Below are 24687 nucleotides of genomic sequence, written 5' to 3'. Positions count from 1 at the left end.
GTAAGAGAGTTCACAGACTAAACATAAAAGGTGTATAATTTCCTTTTTCACATTTAAAAGGACCTTGTTTAGTAGCAATTTGTTTTATGGAGTAAAAACATAATCTATAGCAAACACAATTAGATGTATTTTTATTTTATTTCTTGGCCTGTGGGTCAAATCTAAGAGCCTGCATTGTTGTACAGCACTTTTGTGATAGGTGTGCTTCCTTCATGTTTGAAACAAAAGGCTAACTCCCTGTTTTCTTTCTTTGGAATGTCCTAGAAATCCTATTCTGGTGAAAATACAGCTAGTGCCATTGCCCGTTCTGCTGCTGCTGAGGCTTTGTCTCTCCTTGTTCCAGTTTTCATTATCTCTTGCAAAGAGAAGGTTGAGGAAGTCCTGAACATGCTGACTGCCAGGTTACCGGGGAAACCAAGAGCTGATGAATCTCAAGCTGTGCAAATCCACATGGGCCTTGCTTTGGGAATGTTTCTTTCTCGCCTGTGGGAGGAGAAACTCAGGTACAGTTTCTTAAAATATTCTTGTTTTTTCCCCTTTGAGATTTAGGTGAAGAATTTTGCACCTTTACACACACATCCCTAAACACTGTATCTGAACAGTAGGTAGTTGCTAAATTTTTTGAGATGGGCAGGTTGATTCTTTATACTTCTTTATGGGTGAATTTGTCTTTCTAAAATATTATCATATCAACATTAACGTATTTTAAGGGTTGCTATTTAAGTGGTTAGTTGCTTGAAAATCATTTCATGCTTAGATGACAGTCCCAAATACATCTGTTTTGTAGGTGTGAACAAAAATTCATTCTTATGGTGCAATAAAGAAAAGCTTCCTCTTTCCCCCTTATTTTTATGGGATAAATAATTACTGATCTTATACAGGTATCTCTGTAAAGGGGGAGAAAATGATTAGGGTCTTCCTTGTACCCAAAAATTGTTGAGAATCACTGAATTGCTTGAGAACTGCATTAATCAGTTTTAAATATTGCTTTTATCCTGTGCCTTGGCTATATTTTAATAATTCTTAAAGCATCTTAATCTGTGCTGTGTGCTTTACTCAGTTTGCATATTTATTTTTGGACTGCTGGCTGTACCTTTGAATGCAGCAAACAAAATAACAAAGCCTCAGTTGGAAAATTCCACTAAATGTGAAAGTGTGCTTGTGAATTAATCTGTTTTAGTTTTGTTGTTCATATCATTTATTCTTTGTTTTATAATAAACCTTAAAATTTATATGTATCCAAATTTATTTTAGTGTAATTGTATATTAATATTTGCTTCTCATAAGTATTTTGAAGCCAGTGCTTGGAATTTGGCCCCAATTTCTTGGTTGGAAATAGGATAGTAAGGAGAGGCGTCCTGTTGTGATGTTAGATGTCCCTAAACTTCTCTGGTTGACAGAAATGAGCAGTTTGAAGCAAAAATTGGTGTTGGTATAGATAAACTGGATGACATGTTATTTTTAGATTACAGTTTGAAACTAGTGTTTCAGGTTGCATTTGTAATTTACATCACTTTGCACAGGTACTGATATGTGAAACTTTATGAGAATTGCTATTCATCTGGGGAGATAGTATACTTCAGATGATCATTTTCAGCTCCCAAAACATCTATCAGATAACTGGAATGACTGGCTTAGTCTCTAATCATAAATGATTATGCACAGAATATTCTTTTTTTTTGGTATTGTGGATTGAACTCGGGCCCTTGTGTTTGTGAGGCAGGCGGCAGCACCACTGAGCTAAATCCCTGGCCCACCAGAATATTCATTTTGTTCTTTTCACCAGTGTTAATACATATAGGATTGATTCTTGGCATAACATAAAACTGCCCCTTGAATGGGATTGGACTGGTACATATCTTGTGTATATGATAGAACATAAAGTATTTTTAAAGATTTAAAACTTGAAAGGGATCCCTCCACTCCTTGCCACTATAATACAAATGACAGTCTCTTCACCATGTGTTCAGGCTCCTTTGTTGGCTTTTCAAGCAACATGTTTTACAGCTAAAAAAGATCTGCGACAGTTTAATTCTAGGCATCTCATTTCATCCTACCCTGGCTCTGGCTCCCTTCTTAACTTACGATGAGATGCTGCTGGTATTGCATTTGTGCTTAATTTAATCATGTTGCCTGCGAAACTCTGTGGCGATTCCCCTGGTGCACTTGTCCATGGTTCCTACAGTTGCTTTCCTTCTGTTCCTGTCTGTCTTAATTTGTACTTACAGGAAGTCCTAGGCAAAGACACCAGGAAGCTCTTCCCAGGGCTGAGTAGTACCCCCGGAAGAACTGCACATTGTAACTTTGCCTAGTTTCTGATGTCTCACAGCATCCTTCTTCTTACAGTTTGAGTATTGGTATTACAGTCATTAAGATAATTATGTATGACTCCTGCTATTTCAACTTTTTTGAGCAGTAGAATCTGAAATATTTGCCATTCTGTACTAATAGATGTTTTTACTAGATAATTACAATGTTTTTTGATAATGAGAATTTTGAACAAAGTTTCCTTTTATTTTCCTCCCTAAAATAAAGATAAGTGTTTTGAAAGGCATTAACTCTGAATAGTCTGTAAAATCAAATAAGTGGCCCAAAATAACCCCTTTGTGGGACTAGGATTAGGATAGTATATTGTTTCTTAGAGAATGAAAAATCACCTTGTAAAAAGAGAATTATAGCGATCCCTTTTTTTTGCTAAGGCTTATAAAAAAGCGTCCTGAATTTAAATTCCAATCTAAGACTAATTTAGAAAATATATTATTCCTGGTTTCTTGTTTCTATCATAATCCCCACAGGGTACAAGTATGATCTTATTACCATTTTTAAAATATTTTAGTATATAGTAGTTTACTCCAAAGAAAAATTTTAATAGAACTTGTACAGTTCAATCTGTTAAATCTGGGCGTGTGTGTGTGCGTGCGTGCGTGCGTGCGCTTTACACATTGCAAAATGTAATCCTTCATCTTGGGCAACATTGGCATAGCCTTGGTTTGAGAGGCCATTGTTTAAAGTGCTCTTTGGCTGACTGGCATTCTACCCAGCATTCCCCGAGGCAGCAGCAGTGAGTCCTGAGATGTAGGAATTCTGAATAATAGCGTGCTAGTGGTGCAGCCCACAGCTCTGCCTGGAAAAACAGCCGTGGAGCTACCTTTTAATCTTGTTTTGGTTTTTTTCTTTTTTTATTTTTTTTTTTCAGCTTTAATTGAGTTTATTGGTACATTTTAGGGGTACAGCACAGTTACATTCATTGTTGGGATCCTGTACCTCTGCATGGCAAGTCTTGATTCTCATTTTTTCCCCTTACCCCTGCCCTCCCTTCACCCTCCTCCCCTCTCCCTACCCATCTCACCTTCCCTACACCTTTAGCTCCTTTCTTCCCATTTCTCAATGTCAGTAATCTTATTAGGATCTTCTGTATTATTGCAGATTATTCACACCGGAGAAACTATTCGGTATTTACACATGTGTGACTTATTTATTTCACTTAGGAGTATATCTTCAATATATATGCATTTTCCTATGAATGAATCTATTTTCTCGTTCGGTTTTTTTCTTTTTTGGGGGGTTACCAGAGATCGAACTTGGGTCCTTGGGCTTGCGAAGCAGGCAGCAGAACCACTGAGCTAAATCCCCAGCCCCTGCTACCTTTTAATCTTTATGTTACTGTACAAGTTTTATTTTTCCACAAATCAATTATAAAACCACATAAATTATTATATAAAGATGGAAAAATGTACAGGTAGAGTTTTCCTCTTTAAAGTATTTAAATAAAGGAACAACTTATAACAACTACAGTTGAGGCCTTAGAAGTAACAAGCTTTTCAAGAAAGAGATTTGAAATGACTATTGACTATAGCAGCTTAATAGGTTACTAAATATTCTGTAGGAATATTCTGCAGTCTTAGAAAGTTTTGGAATTTTGGCTTGGATTTTTAGTTTTCAGTGGTTTATAATTTGAATATGTTGAAAAAAATCAAAAGTAGAAGCCTTAGGGTTTATCGGTGTGTAAGTGCTTATACTGTTCAGAAACCTAGTTATTGAGTGTAATTCATATATGAATCACTAATATTATTTTAACTTTTGAAAAAAAATGCTGGCATTTTGCATAGAACACTGAAAGCAAAGAATTTTATATTAAATATTTTGAACAGTTGAATATTTATAACTCATTTTCCCTTCTTGGTCATCATGCAGTGATCTATCTGGCCAACAGATGAACCTTCTTCTGATGAAATCTTTGGATGCCCTGGAAAATTGCTGCTTTGACACTAGTCTTGAATACAAGTATGATGTTTCCATTCACTTTCTAACAGACACTTAGAGATTGGTTCCTACTCTGATGTGATTCTCACATGCTGTCATGAAATACTTGCAGGGCCTAATCTTGAATGTTTTTGCGGAGAAATTTCAGCAATAACTTTTTAAAACATCTTAATTAATCCTTATTTTAAAAACCATGTTTTGACAATAGTTCACTGAAATATAAAGCAGCAAATTGATTTTATGGCTTAGTCTTTATATTACTAATACCTTAGATTTGCCTTCTACTTGTCTTATGAGGCATATGTCTGGAGACCTGGATGCATGATTTAACCTTTTTTTTTTTTTTTCTTTTTTTCATTTTTTTTCTTTTTTGAGATAGGGTCTCACTATGTAGTTGAGACTGACCTGGAACGCACTGTGTAGTCCAGGCTGGTCTTGAACTCACAGTGATCCTCCTGCCTCAGCCTCCTGAGTGCTGGGATTACAGGTGTGCACCACCACACCCAGCATGATTTAACCTTTTTAAAGATCTGCTGAAATCATTTGAATTTAATTGGGCTAAGGAGAATCTTTGATGATTTTTATTTTCCTTTGAAATCCATTGGCTGAAAAATCAAAATGGAAATAAACATTTGTTATACCAGGAGTTTTTACCCTGCTTAACATTAATGGACCTTTCCCTCCCCCATCTTATGCTTTTTAAAGATTTTGTCCATTAAAACTAAGTATGTTAATTGTTTTCTCATTCTAGTAGTGAAAAATAACAAAAATGAAAAGGAATACTCAGAATAATTTTTAAAGTACTTTTTATTTTTAAAAAATTTAAAAAATACTCAGACATTTAATGTTTCAGTTAGTCTCTACAACTGGTGAATATATGCTTTTGTGAATATATGCTCACTATATGAGAAATCTGATACATTGAGCCCACCACAGATCTACCTAGTACCTTTTTGAATTTCCACATTTTGGAACCTTCGGTTTGACTTTTCTGGGGTTCATTGTTTCTAGGAAGCACATTAGGTTATAAGCATTAACATCTAATGTATTAACTTACTCATTTTTTGTGTAATGGGCACTGTTAAAATATGAGTTAAGTCATATGAAGTCATAAGAAATGTTTACATTTCTGGACTTTAGAAATTTATGAGATAAAACTACATTTGCATCTAGTCTGTTCAGGTCAGACTAACAAAAGAACAAATGAAGTAGCTGTATGTATAAATGAATTCATTTTGAGTTAATTCTGTCAAATGTCCACTTAGTAGGTGGTGGTTATGGGTTCTTCATCATAGACGGGCTAAGACTGCATAGGAACGTCAATCCAGTTTACCAAGAAACACTTAAGGCTTAAATGACATTGCAAATGACACTGGGCTTGAATGATGACGTGGTGGAAGTCTCTTGAATGGGAGGGATAGGAACATTTCACTGTTATTTGTGTCAACTGAAGTGTGGAGGTTTTAAGGCTAATGTGTGCCCTGATATTGTTGCTTTTTACAACCAAGTAGCTACTTTTTTGTGACATTCTTTACCTCTCTTTCTCTCTTGCCCTCGCTCACTGTCGTTCTTCCTGTTTCCCCCTCACACAGGATATTCATGTAACTTGGAATAATATAGAATTGGGAAAGATTTGCAATTAAGGTGCTGCAAACTTTCAACCAGTTAGAAAAATTAGGGATGACTTTCACATATTATCCTCGGTGGTTCACAGGAAAGTTGTTTAAATAACTATAACTTATTTATGTATAGTATAGATATTTATGTACTTAAAACTTCACATAACTAAGGACATCTAATTGAAAAATCCATTTTTGTTATTGATAAGATTATTTCTTTGTTTTTACCTTCTTTTCTGATTCTTACCTTCTTAACAACAGTTAGAGCTGGGAAAGGGAAGGGTAGATCTGAACAGCGAACTAGTCCTGCAGAGAAAAGCAGAATGGGGACTTCAGAAACTTCCGACCCCTTACTGAGCAGGGCTGATCTCTCAGAGCCCAATTAAGAGCTCACTACCTGCGCAAAGTCCTTTGTGTATCCTCTCCAAACCCCTATTACTCCTACAGTTAATTAAATTTTTAGTAATTTCTTATTCCCTGATATTTTGTAGTTGTCAGTCCTATGTATGTAGTTCTGTCGCTGGTTTTAAGATCAACTGACACAGCCCTGTACTGAACTAGGCATTTTCATATTGTTTCTCATTTAGTTAGGTCTTTGTCGTGATACAGTTATGAAGCTAAAGCAAGAATCACTCCCTCTTTGGCTTATAGACAAAGAGACACTGAGATAGACGTATTTTGTTTGTTTTTTGAGGCAGGGTCTCACTATGTAGTTCAGACTGTCCTGGAACTCACTTTGTAGCCCAGGTTGGTCTTGACTCACAGCAATTCTCCTGCCTCAGCCTCCCGAGTGCTGGGATTACAGGCGTGCACCACCATGCCCAGCTGAGGTAGACTTTTTCAAGGGTATGTGCTTCCCAAGTGGCAGAGCTAGACAGGAGCCTAAATCATCTGAATTCAAAGCCATTTTTCTTTCTCTTGCATAGTACAATGTGGAGAACACATTTAATTGGAAACGAGCAATCTGACTTGACAATGTTTTTGTTTTTGTTTTTCTGTCATGCAAAGACTGATTATCCTGGTTTTCTAACTACTCCCTGTCCTGAATGCCTGGCTTGCGGTGTTAAAACTATTCCTGTGGAATAGGATCGCAGGGGTCCAGAGCAGTCTTCCGTCCAGTGAAATAGGGGCAGCATTACTAGGGAAGTGGTTAATAGATCTGGGAGCGTGCTACCTCACGTGATACAATTCTCGCAGAAGAAATTCGCCACGCTTCTGATTTAATGGACTTTTCCTTGCTGAGAGCCAGGCACTGACTGCCTCACCAGTGTTTGTGGCCCTGTCGCTTGCTGTCTGCCGCCATCTAATGGTTGCTTGTTCTTGTCCCACTGCTGTCCTCAACCATGTTGTCATTCTGTCCTTCACCTAAGGTTTGGTTAATTACTGTTGAGCTTTACAGATACAGTAACATTTGTGTAGCACTTCGTAAAGGGAAAATGTTCACTGTTATTAGAACTGATTATTAGATGACCTTGTATTTAATTTGCAGGTTTGCCATCGGTAAACTAGGGTATTCAAGACTTATCTCTGGTTAATTTAGAAAAATTTGTCATTGTGTCTCAGTTGATATAACGACAAAAATATCAGAATTGTATAGCTTTTCAGGGTTTCTTTTTACTGGTGACATTTTAATATACTTTGAAAAGAGATTTAAATAAGTAATGACATTATAGACTTACAAATCAAGTTCTGTTAGACATTTGTTAGATTTCCTCTAGAACATGTTACCAGTGTCAAAGTTTGACTTTATACTTGATATTATTATTTTTATTTCCACTTGGCTGAGATATAAAAATAACTCCTTTTTGTTTTTAGTTTTTTTTAAATTTTTTTGAGACAGGGTCTCACTATGTAGTTGAGACTGACCTGGAACTCACTACATAGCCCAGGCTGGTCTCAAACTCACAGCGATCCTCCTGCTTCAGCCTCAGTGCTGGATTACAGGCATGAGCCACCACACCCAGCTCCTTTTCGTTTTTAATGGACAGAAATATGTGAACGCTTCCTTTCTGTCCCAATTATTCTAGGTTTAGAGATGGCAGACATATCTAACAGTACCTAGAGTGAGGTAAATGTGTGAACTAATAGAAATGGTGAACTAATCACCTGGTGAAGTCTTTAAGGCTTAGGACAAAAATAAATACTTTAAAATGTAGAAGATTTGAAATCAGAAGGAATTAAGCTGTAGGAATACCTAGGGATATACTAGGAAATTGAGAAAAGTAGAAGGGAACTATGAAGAAAGCCAGCTGATGCATACCCACCAGCATTTATGTTGGTACATGTACAGACGTATAAGGTAGGGTATGTATTCATGTGCTACAGCTTTTTGTTACTGTAGCCATGAATACATTCATAATATCTAATAAGAATAAAAATAATTTCTATGAAAACCATTAGGTAAATATGAAAAGTAAACTGTCTTTTTTAAACCTTTGTACCTGTGTATCTTGGGATGCTAAGAAAAGAGCATCAGTTCAGGTGATAGAGATTTTTGTAAGTCCAGGATAACTTGAAAAGCAGGACCTAGATGTTGGCCTGATTATTGAGAAAGCTGAACCCTAATGTTTGAGTCAAGCTTTAAGAGAAATCCTTTCTCCACAAACAGCCTGTCTTTTTAAATTGCCTAACAAGAAATAGAAGTTAATTTTTCTTGATTGAATATTAAGATATGTTTTATGAGTTTTCCCACTCATAATTATGTTTTGGTTAAAACTACAGCATAAGTATCATGTTTTATGTGAATTTCTTTAACTGACTTTTATGTCTTCTCTGTAGAGCTGTTGTCCATTTTAAACCCTCTTACAATTCTCCAGTCAGTTCTTGGACAGATCTTGGTCAGTTCTTGAGCAGTTGATAAATTTTGATTGAACACTTACACACAGCAGACAGTGTACTAGGTGCCACAGGTACTGCAGCTAGGAACTGTGGAAAAGGCATCGGCCCTCATGGAGTTTGCAGACTAGGGAAGAGATAGAAACCAGTTTCCTACATCATTCTCATCAGAATTTGTAAGATTGTAGAAAGCAAGTTCATACAGGATGCTGGGGAGGAGCATTAAAGAGGTTTCCTCCTGGGCCAAGAAAGGTGTCCCTGAGAGAAAAACATGTCATTACATAGTCAGAGGCAGTGCAACAGTCAAACTGTCAAAGTATTCATCAGTCTGTGTCTAATTATATCTTTGGCTTAATTCTGTCAAATTTTTGTCTGCACGAATGTAGAATGATAGCTTAAAAAAAGAACTTCCCTGTAGGTTCTAAATTAAACCAAAGACTTTAAATGTATACCAATCAGGAATAGCCTTTCTTCCTTTGGAAATTTGGTTTTCTTAAAGGCATGTAATGGTTAGACGTTGGGCGTTACTGCACTGCTTGGAAGCACAGTGTGCTAGTTGAGCTTGTTAGGTCCATGTAAGCCATGGCCGCATTCGGCCTGACTGGTGACATGTGACGGCTGCAGCAGCCTCTTTACAGTGGCTTTTCCAGGGCCAGGTTGTCATGTAATAGAAACTAAAACTGAAAAATGAGAATGCCAAAGATATGTCACCTTCTCAGAGGCTTCACGGAGGCCGCTCTGAGATAGGTGTAAGGTTTGGCAGGTGGAACAAAAGGCCAGGAACCAAAAGTCCCCTTGTTCAGGCCGTGTTCTGCCCAAAGCTCTCTGTGTGACCTTGAGCAAATCCTATGGCTCTCCATCCTGTTGGGTTTGTGCTATCAGATGTGGACGTGTATCTGCACAGAAGTGTTGGGGGAAAGTTAGTAATGTGTTCATAAAATGATGAGAGGGTTCTTGATACCAGCCAGAGTTATAGATAGCATTTAAGAGAAAAAGGACATAACATTTGGGCACTGAAATACACATTGGAGAAATTCCCTACCGTGTCTCTTCTTAAGCAGCAGAGAGCATGATGAGAGGCAAGTCAAAGAAGAGCCAAGAGGATTTCAGGGGTGGGGTGGGGGGACTCAGTATTTCCTCCAGTTAGCAGTCCTGATGACAAAAACTTAAAAAAAGTAAAAAATTGCCATGAGCAATCACCTTGTCATACTGTCTTGAAGCTTTGTGAGAGAAGAGTTCTTTTCTTCTTCTTTCAGGAAAATCGGGGCATAAAGCCCCACATTCCAGTTGCATTGTCACATGGGGTAACTTTTGACAAGACTGTCATTTGTCCATTTTATCTTCTGACCCAGTGGTACTTGGAGAGATCAGAGGGTGGAGGAAGATGAATGTCATTGTACACAGATGAAGTTGAAGTCAACTAGGAAACATGAAGCACTCAGTATACCTCCTAATCCTGCCTTGCATTCCTCTCCCTTGTTACTAGTCAGATGTCATCCTCAGCTCATGTCTTGAAGTGTAGCTTTCTCTTCCCATATGCACACAATTGTAGTGTTCTCAACATAGGTAGGAGTGAAGGACAACAGCCTTTCTGTTGGGGCAGAAATAAAGCTGTTTTATGTCTCTTTTTCTCAACATAGAGCTTCAGTTAGACCATCTCCTGTTTTTCTTTTTGTCCAGAGAGTGAGGAGCCACTAGCATGGGCCATGCATACCTATTTTGATATAGTTTTCCTGGTGAGGGGAGAGGTGGTTATACCTGTTGTCAATCATGGAGCACATTTATAGACTTGATAGATAGGAAAATTAGAACCCTCCCATCTGACTTCACTTTTGGAGCACTGTGAATTCCTATAATATACAAAGAGCAGTTATGCAGATTTCTCGTGATTCTAACACCTTGTCCTTTTTGGCATCCAAGCACTGGCTGTGTACTGGGAGTTGGACTTGTTCTGTCTCTCATGAGCCACAGCAGCCAAACGGAGTCTCGGGTTCACGTGGCAGCATCACTGAGGAAGCTGTCTGCACACCTAGATGCCAGTGGGAGCCAGAGCAGGACTTTTCAGGAGGTAGGAGATGAAGGGTGTGCTTTTCTTCCCTTTGCTGTCTTTTCTTTTCTTGTTGCTGCTTATTTTCTACTCATTTTTTGGTAACCCTATAAATTAAATTCTTTCTCTATTTCAACTGTAATGAAGAGAAAATATGAGCGGCAAGCAACTGTATTAAATGCTGAGGTTTTCAAATTTTGTGGCTGTATAAATCAGCTTAGATTTAAATGTGGCCTATGAGATAAGAGCCTTTAGTGAACGCAGAATCCCAAGTCAGCAGCACTAGAAGGCTCTTCCAAAGAAGAAGAGTTGCAATTTCTGGAAGATGGTTATATGGAAATTTTTAGAACTGTGCTTAAACTAAATGTAACTTTAAAAATAACTAGGCATAAGCTTAAAAATACTGCAGATTGAAAGGGATTTGATTCTTGTTTTTTCCAACAGCCCATGAGCCTGAAAAATTATCAAGAAATTCCTTTTATTACACAATATGGCAGAAAAACACGCAGAATTGGAGTACATGTGGCATAGTCTGCGTGTGTTAAGCCCGTTGTGAGGGAATGCTAGGCCTTTGCCATGCCCACCTCTGTAGTGCCCAGGTGAAGCTGAGCTGCCTGCCCTGCTTTGGGAGGAGTGGGGTGACCTTGTGGCCAGCCGGATTCTCCTCCTCTTTAGAGCAGATTCTGTTGTATCCCAGCCTGCCCAGGAGCTATTGATGAGCGCATAATGGCTGCTGTGTTCCCGCTCAGCTCCTCTGCTTTCAGCAGTAGGACTTTTTGTTGAATTGGTGGATTTCTTTGGGGCACAGAGGGTGAAGTTTTGTTCTAAGACATGCACCACATTTCCATTTTTAAAGCGGTGTATAAAGCATGATTTCAAAGTACATACTTTTCGAGCCAAAGGAGAAACTTGTCACCAAGGAACGATTTGATTAATACATGAAAGCAAGGTTTTTATAACTGATGCATCTGTCTGTTTTGATGATTTGATTTATAAGACCTTAAGCAGTTTTTTCCTCCCTTCTGATGTTTTATTGTCCAATTTCTACCTTGAAAGCTGTTTACAGTTTTCATGAATCAACCCTTAATATGAGCTGCATTTTCCACTTTATCTTAATAGCATCCTTCTAAGGAAGGGTTTTATTATGAAAATACAAGGTAGCAGGGAGGGGATAATGAATCCTTGATTTGCAGAAATTGAGACTGCGATTGAGTGACTTGTTCAAAGTTACTCATCTGGTAAATGGTCAGTGGGATATACTCCTAAGTGTTGTCTCCACTGCCAAGGTTCTTTCTCATTTATGTATTTATTAATTTGTTTATTCATCTGTTTATTTACTTAGTAATTTTTTACTACAGTGCAGTAAAATAGCTAGTGTTATTCCCATTTTACATAATTTAACTCCTGAACATACATTTCTGTCCTAAGTGTGCTGCACCACTTCTGGGAAATCTTAACAAAACTATGTTTCATTTCTTTGTACTTCCTGTCCTGTGTGGCCTTGGGCAGGATCATTAGCAGCCATGACTGTCTGTTTTCTTCTGCTGTTGATAGGTGTTCTGTTCTGGCACAGTGTGTTGAGGAAACTTTGGCTTAGAAACTGAAGGCCTGAGTTTGAATCCTATTTCTGTCTGCCACCTATTTGTAATTGTCTCAAGGCCTCATTTAAGCAGTAGAAGTAATGATACTCATGACATTGTTATTACATGTATGTATTTGAATGCAGTACTTACCTTGGGTGAAGTCCGGTAAAATATCTGTGTCAGCAGTCATGTTCTTTGATTTTACCTCATAAAAACGTTTTGTGCTGTAACTTCCTTCCCAGGTCCTTGCCTACACCCTTAGCTGTGTATGCACATCTGCATTCAGTGCTGGCGTCATTGAGGCTGTGGAGGCTGAAGATATTATGAACAAGCTTCGACTGTTGGTAGAGAACAGCCAGCAGGTTGGAATATGTGCCTTAATTATTGCTCTCTGTGGGTCTCATTTGCTCTTCAGTCCTACTTTTGAGTACTCTGAGTTAGGCTGTGGCAGAAGTTTTTCACGTCTAGAGCTGAGGAACTTTTAACTATTCTCTTTTCTTACTACTGCGGCCAAGTCACACGTTTCTGTTCTCCCTCTCTTTAATCCCTGTTGTCTTCTAGAGAGATTTCTCTTCTTTGAAAGTGTATTGATATGCTTCCCCCATCTACTATATATTTACAAAATTTTAAAATATGTGGCTAGAGTATATAAAACTTGCATGAGGGTAACAATAAAAAAATTCGTAAAGGTATGAATACGTAAAAAAGTCTTATAAAGTCAAACTTTATAAACAGGAAATTCAAGGCAGAACATCTCTGCCCATGTCAAATCTGTACAGGAATAATTGAATACCTATAAATGAAATACTCTTAAAATGGTCTTTCTGAAATATTATTCAGCCTTAAAAAGAAAGTTCTGATGCATGCTACAACATAGATGTACCTTGAGGATATTTTATTACATGAACTGAGCCAGTCCCAGAGAAATGCTGCATGGTTTCACATGTGTGAGGTACTTGAGTAGTCAGAATTACAGAGACAGAAAACAGAATGGTGCATGAGGGGCTGTGTGAGGGAAGGATGGAGACCTCCTTGGTTCAGATAATACATTTTATGTGTATTTCATTACAATCAAAAGAATAAGAAAATTATACCTCTAATCTCACCTTCTATATAATTTCCCCACTGGGTTTTGCTTTTAAAAGATTTCTCTGAATACTTAACGTTGTCCATAGTGGGTTACTGCAGAAGTAATTGGTATTGTTACTATTGTATGGTTGTATAATTGCTTTTCTGCATTTAGAATGTTTTATAAAATCAAAATGTAGAAGTTTTCATATGTTGTGCTCATTGTGGGATGTTTTCTCTTCTAGTTCAGGAGTTTAGGACTTGTGTAGTCTGCCTTTTACCTTTCACTCCTTCTGAGAATTTGGATTGTTTGAACTGAGTTCCTTAGGAGTACAGTACTTCCTAAGACAAACTACTCGATGCAGATGGACTCCTGCAGTTAGACTCGGAAGTTTTTGTTGCCCACTGTGTGTGTGTGTGTGTGTGTGTGTGTGTGTGTGTTTGTGTGTGTGTGTGCATGCGCGCACGCGCGCATGTGCGTATTCTCATTTTCAGGTAACATGTAAAACTTGAAAGGGGAAAGGGAGCTCCTAGAAATACTTATTTTGAGATGTGTGTGTGTATTTTTAAATATGTATATTTATGTTTCTAATTTTTTTTTCTTTTCTTTTCTTTTTCCCACCCCATTTTTATTTATTCCAAACAGACTTCTGGTTTTGCCCTGGCGTTAGGAAACATAGTTCATGGTCTCTCTGTGTGTGGACACGGGAAAGCTGAAGACTTGGGTAGCAAGCTTCTCCCTGCCTGGATCAGAGTTGTTCTTTCAGAGGTAGAGGTCACCATTTTTGTGCCATTTTTTATTTTCACAAAAGAAGAAGCTATTTTAGTGGACCTATTATAATATAGCTTAATAATAGAAGAACAGGCAATTCCAAAGAAAAGAGAGGTTTATTTTTAATCCTGTATAAATAGTACCTTTTGGCAGCCACTATAGTTGTTTTGCACACTGGATATTTTGTTATGGTATTGTATTGTAATTTTAAAGCAATGTTGTGCTTTTAAAAAGTGAAAACAAAAAGCTCCCTATGATCTAACAACCTTAATTATTTTTGTTTGCTGTGATTTTTGGGTGAATTAAGCAGGTTGTTGTGATCCTGCACATTCAGTACCACTTTGACTATTTTTCTTTGCAGTAATGACCTGTATAGAATCCAAACCCAAGGAGCATTTTTCTCATGATGTACTGTGATGCTTTATTTTTAGGAGACTCCTACGGTGCTTTGTCTGGCAGCTCTTCATGGCATGGTGGCCTTGGTTGGCTCAGAAGGGGATGTAATGCAGGTAAAGAAAGGGATCTGAATGTGTGCACAGCTATGGCAAGAGGAGAATACCCATTGTCTTAATATGCTAAGCACAGACAAATACATGCTCACAGTGATAATTGTACTAGGATTTTCAAAGCCTTGCTGTATGAAAAAGTGTTCTTGGCCAAGAATTCTTTCTGTAGAATTATTCTTTATTTGGTGTGTAGGGATTAAATTTTGCCAGTGTAGATACTTTCTATAAATTTCTCAGCCTGAACAAAGTGATTGAGTGCTAAGAAATTTAAAGAATCATTCACAGAAACTCCAGTTTGTACCTGTAATATTTAAGTTTATATAGAAGTTTTTTTTTTTTAATTTCACAATGATTTCACAGTGGACATATACACCTGTAAGTGTATAAGTAATTCTAAAGGAAGTCCTTTGTTCATATAAAACTTTGTTGTGTGACTGCTACATGCCACACTGCACAAATGCTAAGATATTAATCATGTATAAACCCCAAAATGGCCCATAACCCATGTGTTTGAATTATAAAGACATATGATAAATTATTCCATAGTTTAGAAGGAGACTGCTCATATACGGGGAATATAATTATTTACTTTTTATTTGGGAGGGTGTTGAATATTTCTCCTTATTCTTTCAGCTAAAGTCAGAAGCTATACAGACTTCTCATTTTCAAGGCCGACTTAATGAAGTCATTAGAACTTTAACTCAGGTAAGAAGAATTTAAAATCCTTGGATGGAAAACAGATAATCCTGTTAATCATTTTTTCTTATACATGATCCAAAATGTTTTACTTGGAAAACGTGGAAGTCCTTGGCTATTCGTGCTGAGCTGAAGGGGTGTTTGGGAGTGGTGTGTGGTCCTGTCTTCACTGACAAACACGCAGTACCTGTGGACAAGAAAGAAAGCTTGCATATTTGGTTAAGTTGATACTGATTTCCCTTAAAAATTGAAACCTGACCTGCAAGGAACGTTTGGCTTTCAGGATAAGGAAAACTGGAAAGTGATGAAGGTGATCAGATATCTAGGAAGAATGGTTGAGGCACTAATTCAGATGTTACGGCTGAATGTTTTTGGGTAAATCATTGTTACAGTTAATTGTGGCAGAAGAATAAACATACCCATCTGCTAAGAAGTGTTTATATCTTTAAAGATTTTATTTTAAAATTGTATGTCATTGCATAAAATTGGAAAGAACAGAATGCAAAAAGCTAAAAATATGTCATGGGTGGTCTTCCAAACTACACAGTTGCTGCTAATGTTTGGTTATGTTTTTTCAAGCATTCTTTTTTTTTGTTTGCATGATTGGCACTCTTTATATAGAATGTTATATCTTTTCATTTATATCTTTCTTTTCTTATAAAACACAGCTATTATAATGCCCCTCACATAAAGACTTCTAATAATTCATGCTTTAAAAGCAAACAGAAGTCTCTGAACAAGCTCTTTTCCACGTATGAATATAAATATGCTCAGAAAAGAATTTTACTGAAACTTAAGTTTCTATACCTGAGGGAGGAAAATCTGTAAATGAAAACTATATTTTAAAATGCTTATTAATGATAAAGCAGTAATAGAAAATTATGTAGAGGTGAACAGAGTAATATCTCCTAGTTTTTAGAGGTAGTTTAGTCTTAAGTAGCCTGCCCTTCTTTTCTACTTTTAAAATTTTCTTTTAGCGTTTTTTGAAAATCTTTTGAGAGCCCTCTGACTCAGCAAAACCTGAGAAAACGTGTAGCACTTGTACTTTCTACCCTCATTGATCAAGTGGTTCATTCATTAATTCAGCAAAAACTTACTGAGCACACAATCCAAGTCTGGTGTATGAGACACATATCACACCTTGTCATAGAACTTCGCATTGCCAGCCAAACCACTACCTCATAAAAGATTAGTGACTGTGCCTGACCTTTTATTGAATGGAACTTGGATCTTGCCCATCATTGAACTGTTAAATTTTTATCTACAGATCATCAGTGTCTCTGGGGTGATTGGTCTTCAGACAAATACAATCTGGCTTCTAGGGCATCTTCATCTGTCTACTCTGTCCTCAAATCAAAACAGAACCTCAGGTAAGATGACAGTCTTAAAACCCGGGAGCTAAAGGCACAATGGTTCTGTACTTTGTTAACAGCACTAACCTCCACAACAACCCTGCGTGGTGTGTATTACCCCCTCTACTTTATTTCAGTTAAATGGGGTGTGGAGACACTTACTTCCTGACTCAGTCACGTGGCAGCAGACTTGTGGGCTTGTGGTTTGACCCCCAGACCCCTGTGCACTCATTCATCCTCTCTGCCTCTCTTAGAGGGTAGTGTATCCCTGTGTCGTGAACCTTTTGGAGCTTTCAGAGATACAGATGGCCTGCTGAGGCACTCATGCCATAGACTCCCCACTGCTCTGAAGGTAGTCTAAGCCCCTATTTTGCAAATAGAGCATCTGAGACATATAGAATTAGTTCAGTGACAGATCCAGATATGAGAAATGACGTCCTTGAAGATTGGAGCAAACCTGTTTTACTAGATGTAATTGGATTGTGTTTCATTAAAGTCTCTTTATATATAACAAGAATTTTTTCTGGTGCTAGTTATATGAGTACAGTGGGTTAAGTACATTTAAAAATGTACACTTTCCTGGGCTGGGGATTTAGCTCAGTAGGTTTCACTGCCTTCCTGGCAAGCACAAGGATCTGAGTTCGATCCCTGGTACCAAAAAAAAAAAAAGAAAGAAAGAAAGAAAGAAAGAAAGAAAAAGATGTGCACTTTCCCAACCATAGAATTGAAAGTCTGAGTCTTAATAAGTCATTCCCCTGTTTGTAGCTTTTTGATTAAAAAAAAAATAGTTGTGATCCCTGCATGATTAATTTATGTTTGTACTTGGAGATTTTCTTGGAAAAGTTCTATTTTGGTCCCAGGCCAGAGATATTAGATACTGAAGATTCTTCACTGAAATTTCCTTTCACTTATCACTGATGGATAGTCTACTAACACGGATGTAAGCCATTGTGGTTGTTGTTTTCCTCACTTCACTTGCTCTGTAGCTATAAAAATAAGACATTGGTCCACAGCCTTTCCAACATAATGAACTTTAGAGGGCTGGAAATTGTCATATGAAAATGTGATAAAGAAAAAAAATCATATTTAAAAGCCTTGATAATACTAGTTTAGAAGGTCAGGGCATCATAGTGTCCTGATAAATTAGCGTATTTGTGTCAGACTTTTGCTGTTGTGTATTTTTTTTTTGCTTTTTGAGACAGGATCTCACTGTGTAGTTGAGAATGACCTGGAACTCACTATGTAGCCCAGGCTGGTCTCGAACTCACAGTGATCCTCCTGCCTCAGCCTCCCGAGTGCTGGAATTACAGGTGTGCACCATCACTCCCGGCATGTATTTGTTTTTTACATTGTCATGTTGTAGGATAGTTGGTTTGGCCCACATAGACTCAAATTAGGTAGTAGTGAATCATCCTACACCGGTTCTTCTGAAAGAAATGACTGTGTATCTTGAAAAATACAGCTAGTTGTTCCTGATGGAATTTTCCAGTTTAGCCATTTATTGCAGTAAAAACCATCTCATGAAACAATTGTGGGTAACTGGGAGGAAAAGGATTTAGGATTTTCTCAGGACTCAACTAGCATTAAATGTCATTGCTTCACCGTTAAAAGTCAGCAACTGCATTTGGTTTTTTGCACATGTTGGTCACTTTGAGGCACCTGCCTTAGTTAATATGGGGGCTGAGTTTCCATAGTTCATGGATCTTAGCCTGTCCTGAAGAAGTCCCTGGATCAATGTGATCTAACCCTTGGTGACCCGGAGGAGGTCACTACATTGGGACAATGTAGGAATTGTACTGATGTGACAATGGGGAAATAATTTTTTTAATCCAGTTTGGTATGTATTCGTGCTCTGTGATTTTTTTTTTTCAGCCTCTGCTAGTTTTACTACCATTTTAGATTTGCTGTATAGTTTAAGTGATTACTTCAAGGCCAGTCACCTAATCTAATAGAATTAGTTACAGCCACAGAGTATTGTGCTGAGATTAATGGCATAAACATCTCTGCTTTGTCTTTATGTTGATAGGGCAGTGAGAGATCATTATCTCTCCTTCATTAGTCTTGCCAAGTTCGCTGGTTAATTTGATCATTTTCTTTCTCCACAGTTCCTACCGACTATAGCTATTTGCCTGAAAACAGTTTTATTAGAGCAGCCATTGGCTTCTTCATGACAGGAGGGAAAAAAGGCAAGTGAGCACATTTTTTGGATTTTTATCATTCTTTCTACATGTTAAGGAAGTTTGTGTACCCTAATTATGCTTCTGTAGAATTAAACAATACAAATCTCAAGGGGGTGAGTATTTTCTTCTGCTAAACCAGCATCCTAATTGCTGCGAAAACATACACATTCTATGGTTTCAAAATCACAGCCTCTGATTTGGGTGGTTCTGTGGATGCCTTAATCTTCTATTTGGCCCTTCAAAAATATAAAATACACATTGCTTTTTCTGTCAGTTTCAAGTGACAGTGTGATCTAAGCAGAGAAAGCAGTTCTGGGTTCAGTTTCTGTCCCAGAACTGCCTTGGAAATAGGTCTTGTCTCTGTGCTATGTATGATCACACTGTGAATCCCTGCTTCTGCTTACTATTTTTGGTTTTTTCTCCTCTGTAGATATTTGTCCTTTTGTGATTCTGTGTTGTTATCACCCAGACTAGAACATAAGCAATTTAAAGATGTAGATTCTGTGCCTTTTATTTTACCTGGAGCCAGAATAATACCGTGAAAATTATTAAGTAAGTGCTCTTTAACGATACATATATACTTTTCGGAGCTTTGCAAAAAAAATTAGAAATGAACATGTCGTGACTTAGGTACTAGCTTCATTTATGTAATACTCTTTAATTGATACTTGCTAATTTCATTTTTTTTCCTGGCTGGCCAAAATCGGCATCTGTCTTATAACAAGACCATAATTTTTGAAAGAAATAAAGCTATAAAATGAATTAAAGTTATAAACTAGAAATCTGGAGGAAATAGTTTGATTAAAGAAGGTCATGGAAGAATAAGATCTTACCACTGGAAAGGAGGTAAAGGTCATGTCATCTCATTTCCCACTGGATACAGTAATGCCTGGAGCTTCCAGATTTTAAACTGTTTTTGTACCCTGAAGACACTTTCCTTTAGTTTCAGGAGTTCTAGAATATATGCTATTATTTTAGGGTTATGTCATTTGCTTTTAATTATCCTCAGTAAAAATATGTAAGTATGCCATCATTGCACGTAATATATAAATATATATTACATTTAGTGTACAAATTATTTTATTGGCTATTTAAAATAGATATGAGAGATATCTTCATTAGTAAGAAATTGAATTCTTAACTAAATATCTAAAATTGATATGGCTAAAATAATAAAGCTTTACATTTTTGCTATATATTTTGTAAGGTTATACATTGTTGTAAAATTTTGGTAATGTGAGTTATTTGCATGAGAAATAAAATCAGAACTGTTCGGTCAAATGAAATGTTATTTTGGCTCGTGAAGTTCCTATTTCTTGGCACAAAGGACCTCTCTCTGAACCTTGTGGGGAGTTCTTGGTGAAATGTAGTATTTGTGTGATTACGCAGTCAGGGTACAAGAGGGACTGTTGTGTGTAAGACTGAAAAAGGAGACGGGACTGGGAACAGCACCGTGATGCGTGGTCTTGCCGAAAGCTGCTTGAAAGCAGATAAATGCAGTATCAAAACAATGCCATATTACCACTTGGGTTTTGGTATTTTCAGGTTGTGGGAGAGGGCTGCCTTTTTGGCAGATTTGCCAACTAGATTCAGAGGAAAGTCCATTCAACCTCACACATTACTAATGATGACCCCAGAGGGGTGAGGGCCGTGGGAGGCTGACCTCCGCCTTGAAGCCCATTTACAAAAACAAAACCAGACCCTGCTCTGTGGGACTAAGTGGGATGGCCCAAAGCGGAGGTGTGCATGCAAACGAGTGTTTCCTTCTTCAGTATGCCTAGCTCATTTGAATGTTAATAACTCTTCTGAAGCAGCTTTTGAGTGTAAATGTCTGGATGTCACTCACCAGAGCCCATTATGGCTGCTGGTAGGAAGGATGACAACTTTGGTGAACTCTTTTGAGGGAGAAATTGTTGTAGAGAATAAAAATCATGCTTGGGATAGGCATAAAACAGAGAATGTCAGGGATGGCCTGGTTTCATTGCTTCGGAGTGCTACTTCTAACTTCAGTAATGAGTGAGAGAGGAGAGATGCTGAGGTTCTCTTTGGTCCACTCTTACACCAGGAGGAGACTGGGCATTGCGATTTCCATCATAACCAATCAGATTTGAGATAGCATATTAACTACTGTTAGTCTGCTTCCTAGTACTTAGGACTTTTCACATTTTGAATACTCCCTTTAATGCATCTCAGAATTTTTTTTTTTTGATACCGGGGATTGAACTTGGGTCCTTGTGCTTGCGAGGCAGGTGGCAGAACCACTGAGCTATATCCCCTGCCCAAAACTCCCTTTAATATTTAACTGATAGACTGTGCTAGAGGTTCATGGGCATCTACTCCTCTAATTGGCCAGCACTATAAAAGCATACTAGGTAGATGAAATTCCTTCGGTTTTAAAAGAATTCAGTTCATGGCTTTGGATATAATTTTTGGATGTACTACGTGACATTCTCTCTTCTCTGTTAGCTCTGGACTACTTCTGTTAGGTATACTTTTAACTTTTCTCATCATTGTTTTCTATGCCTGTAGACAATTCTTGACTGTGTAGGCTTGAAACCTTTGCTCACAGGTTATTCCTGCTGCCATAAAGTTGCTTTTGCCCCTGTAGGCCTCTAATTTTTGTTTCTTACCATTTTTCCTTCTGTTCCACTCTTTTAATCTTTTTCCTGATTTATGATCTCTGTTTTCTCAAGCTCATATTATGTTCAGATTTTATCAAGATTTTATTCACTACTTTTTTTTTTCATTTTATTGAGTTTATTGGTACAATCTAGGTATACAATACAGTGACATTCATTATTTGGATCCTGTACCTTTATATGATAGGTCTTGATTCTCATTTTTTCCCTTCACCCCCTCCTCCCCTCCCCATTTACAAACACTTTATTTCCATTTTTTCAGTTTCTCATATTTTTTTCCTCTCTCTTATTACCTTTCCCCCACCCTTCCCACTTTCCCTACACCTTTAGCCCTTTACTTCCTATTTCACATTATTAATTATCTCAGTAGGATCCTGTGTACTATTATAGTTTTTGCACCAAAGAAACTATTCGGTATTTCAGCTAAATCTCTGTATGAACATTAAAAATAGGGAATCCTACAATAAAACTAAAAAGTAAAGTAAAAGAGAAAAGGCAATGATGTAATATTAAAGTAATCCTTAATTCTGGTGATGAAAATTGTCCCCGAACATATTTAAATTGCTCCATGCTCTCATAGTCTTATCTTATTCTTTTTTTCATTATTTAGAGAATACTTTATTAGTTTTTGTAATCAAACCCACGTAGTTATGACCTTACATATTTAGTATGATGTGTTACCCCTGTACACATGGAAAAATATAAAAATAAAAATAAATTAACATTTCTAGACCAATATGGCTGTCCATTTCCGTACAATGCCAACTCAACATAGTAAATTAGGATGACTTTTTCCAAAGTTGACAGCACCGTTAAAGTTTCCCAAAATTCAATTTATATATATATGTATGTATATAAAAGGACTAATAATAGTATGTTATACATCGATGGCAGCAACAGCTTTTCCAGGTTCTGCAGTCATCTGAACAAGATTATAGACATTCAGCACATTCCATTAAAAACAAAACAAAACAAAAAAACAAAGAAAATGATATCCAGAAAACAGCAAAGTTGTGTTGCTGTTGTGGTACCTGGCACCATTTTTATTTTATTAGCATCTTAATCATCATCTGGAAAGAGAACATTCTAGAGTGATATCATTAAATGTAGCTCTGATAAAGCACAGTCCCTACTATGTATCATAAAGCAGGTACAAGATTTTACATTCATAGAGGTATGATACAGTACCGTCCTACATCGATAATACTAGAATCAGTTTTGGTTTGAAATTTACTTTGTCTGCAAATAAGATTGCTACCCCTGCTTTTTTCTGGGCTCCTGTCACATGGAGAATTATTTTCTATCCTTTCACTTTCAGTCTATGGGCTTCATTTTGCACTAGGTGTGTTTCTTGTATACAACATGTTGTTGGATTTTGCTTCTTATTCCATTTTGCCAGTGTATTTCTCTTGATTGGTGAGTTGAGGCCATTGACATTGCTGGTTATAACTGATATATACTGACTTACTACTGACATGTTATTGGCCTTTTGTTGACTCTTTTTACTTTTTCACCTTCTCCTTTTAATTTCTTGCCTTGCCTATTTGATTTGCTCTGTTGAGCCTCATGGTGGTGTTGCCTTCATTGTCTTTTTTTTTTTTTCAGCTTTAATTGAGTTTATTGGTACATTTTAGGGATACAGTACAATTACATTCATTGTTGGGATCTTGTACCTCTACATGACAAGTCTTGATTCTCATTTTTCCCCCTTACCCCTGCCCTCCCTTCAGCCCCTCCTCCCCTCCCCATCTACAAACACTTTATTTCCATCTTTTCATTATCTCACATTTTTTTCTTTTCCCTTATTACACTTCCCCTACCTATCTCACCTTCCCTACACCTTTAGCTCCTTTCTTCCCATTTCTCAATGTCAGTAATCTTATTAGGATCTTATGTATTATTTCAGATTATTCACACCAGGGAAACTATTTGGTATTTACACATGTGTGACTTATTTATTTCACTTAGGAGTATATCTTCAATATGTATCCATTTCCTATGAATGAATCTATTTTCTCGTTCTTTGTGGTTAATATTCCATTTTATAGAAAAACCACATTTTTTTTATCCAGTTTCCAACGGATGGGCAAATGGGCTGTTTCCAAGATTTAGCTATTACAAACTGTGCTGCTATAAACATGGGTGCACATACTTCTCTGTGATATGATTCTTTTAGTTCTCTTGGAAAGATACCCAGCAGAGCGATGGCTGAGTCAAATGGAACCTCCAGTCCAAGCTCTTTTTTTGAGGTATCTCCATATTGATTTCCATAGTGGTTTCACCAGTCTGCACTCCCACCAACAATGGAGAAGGGTTCCTTTCTCCCCACAACCCCGCCAATATTTGTTATTGTGTGATTTCTTGATAGCAGCCATTCTTTGTGGGGTGAGGCGGAATCTCAATGTTGTTTTCATCTGCATCTCTCAAATGATCAGTGATGTGGAACATTTTTTCATATATTTACTTGCTGCTTTTACTTTGAGAAATGTCTGTTCATTTTGGTTGCCCATTTTTGAATCGGGTCTTTATATTTGGGGGGGCTGATTGTTTTGAGTTCTTTATATATCCTTGATAATAGTCCTTTGAGGAATAGCTGGTAAAAAATTTTTTCCCACATTTTAGATTGTCTCTTAATTCTGCTGATGGTTTCTTTTGAAGTACAGAAGCTTTTTAGTAAGATGAGATCCCAGTTGTTGATTCTATCTGCTAGTTCCTGTGCTACTGAGGATTTGTTCATAAAGTCTTTTCCTATGCAGGAATTTATGGGACACAATGAAAGCATTTCTACAGGGAAAATTGTAACATTGAATGCCCACACTAGGAAAACAGAGTGGGCTAAAATAAACAACTAAATGATGAAACTTAGACTCCTAGAAAAACAAGAGCAAGAAAAATCCAAAGCTCGATCAAGAGAGGACATTATAAAGATCCGAGCAGAAATCAATGCAATTGAAACTAAGAAAAGGATACAAAAAATAAATGAAACAAAGAGCTGATTTTTTTAAAGAATAAATAAAATCAACAAACCCTTAGCTAATCTTATCAAAAAAAGGAAAGAAAAGGCTCAGATCCATGCAATCAGGAATGAAAAAGGTGAAGTCACAACAGATCTAAAAGAAATGCAGAG

General features: G+C 37.2%; 1 protein-coding gene across 2 annotated transcripts in view; it reads left to right on the top strand.

The window, feature by feature from the left end:
* Positions 1 to 24687, top strand: part of Focad (focadhesin) — a 268590-nt gene that overhangs the window by 213022 nt on the left and 30881 nt on the right. The window contains exons 26-34 of one of the 2 annotated variants that reach the window (XM_033757648.1): positions 265 to 503; positions 4195 to 4284; positions 10638 to 10785; positions 12590 to 12709; positions 14062 to 14184; positions 14619 to 14696; positions 15327 to 15398; positions 16657 to 16759; positions 18847 to 18927. In XM_033757648.1, the coding sequence (XP_033613539.1) occupies positions 265 to 503; positions 4195 to 4284; positions 10638 to 10785; positions 12590 to 12709; positions 14062 to 14184; positions 14619 to 14696; positions 15327 to 15398; positions 16657 to 16759; positions 18847 to 18927 (1054 nt within the window). The remainder of the gene's footprint in view (positions 1 to 264; positions 504 to 4194; positions 4285 to 10637; positions 10786 to 12589; positions 12710 to 14061; positions 14185 to 14618; positions 14697 to 15326; positions 15399 to 16656; positions 16760 to 18846; positions 18928 to 24687) is intronic. The other variant, XM_033757649.1, reaches the window with a different exon arrangement.

This window comes from Fukomys damarensis, unplaced genomic scaffold (genome assembly GCF_012274545.1).
Source record: "Fukomys damarensis isolate Sample0158 unplaced genomic scaffold, DMR_v1.0_HiC HiC_scaffold_31, whole genome shotgun sequence".
NCBI lineage: Eukaryota > Metazoa > Chordata > Mammalia > Rodentia > Bathyergidae > Fukomys > Fukomys damarensis.
The sequence above is the reverse complement of the archived record's forward strand: the minus strand, read 5'-3'. Positions and strand labels throughout refer to the sequence as shown.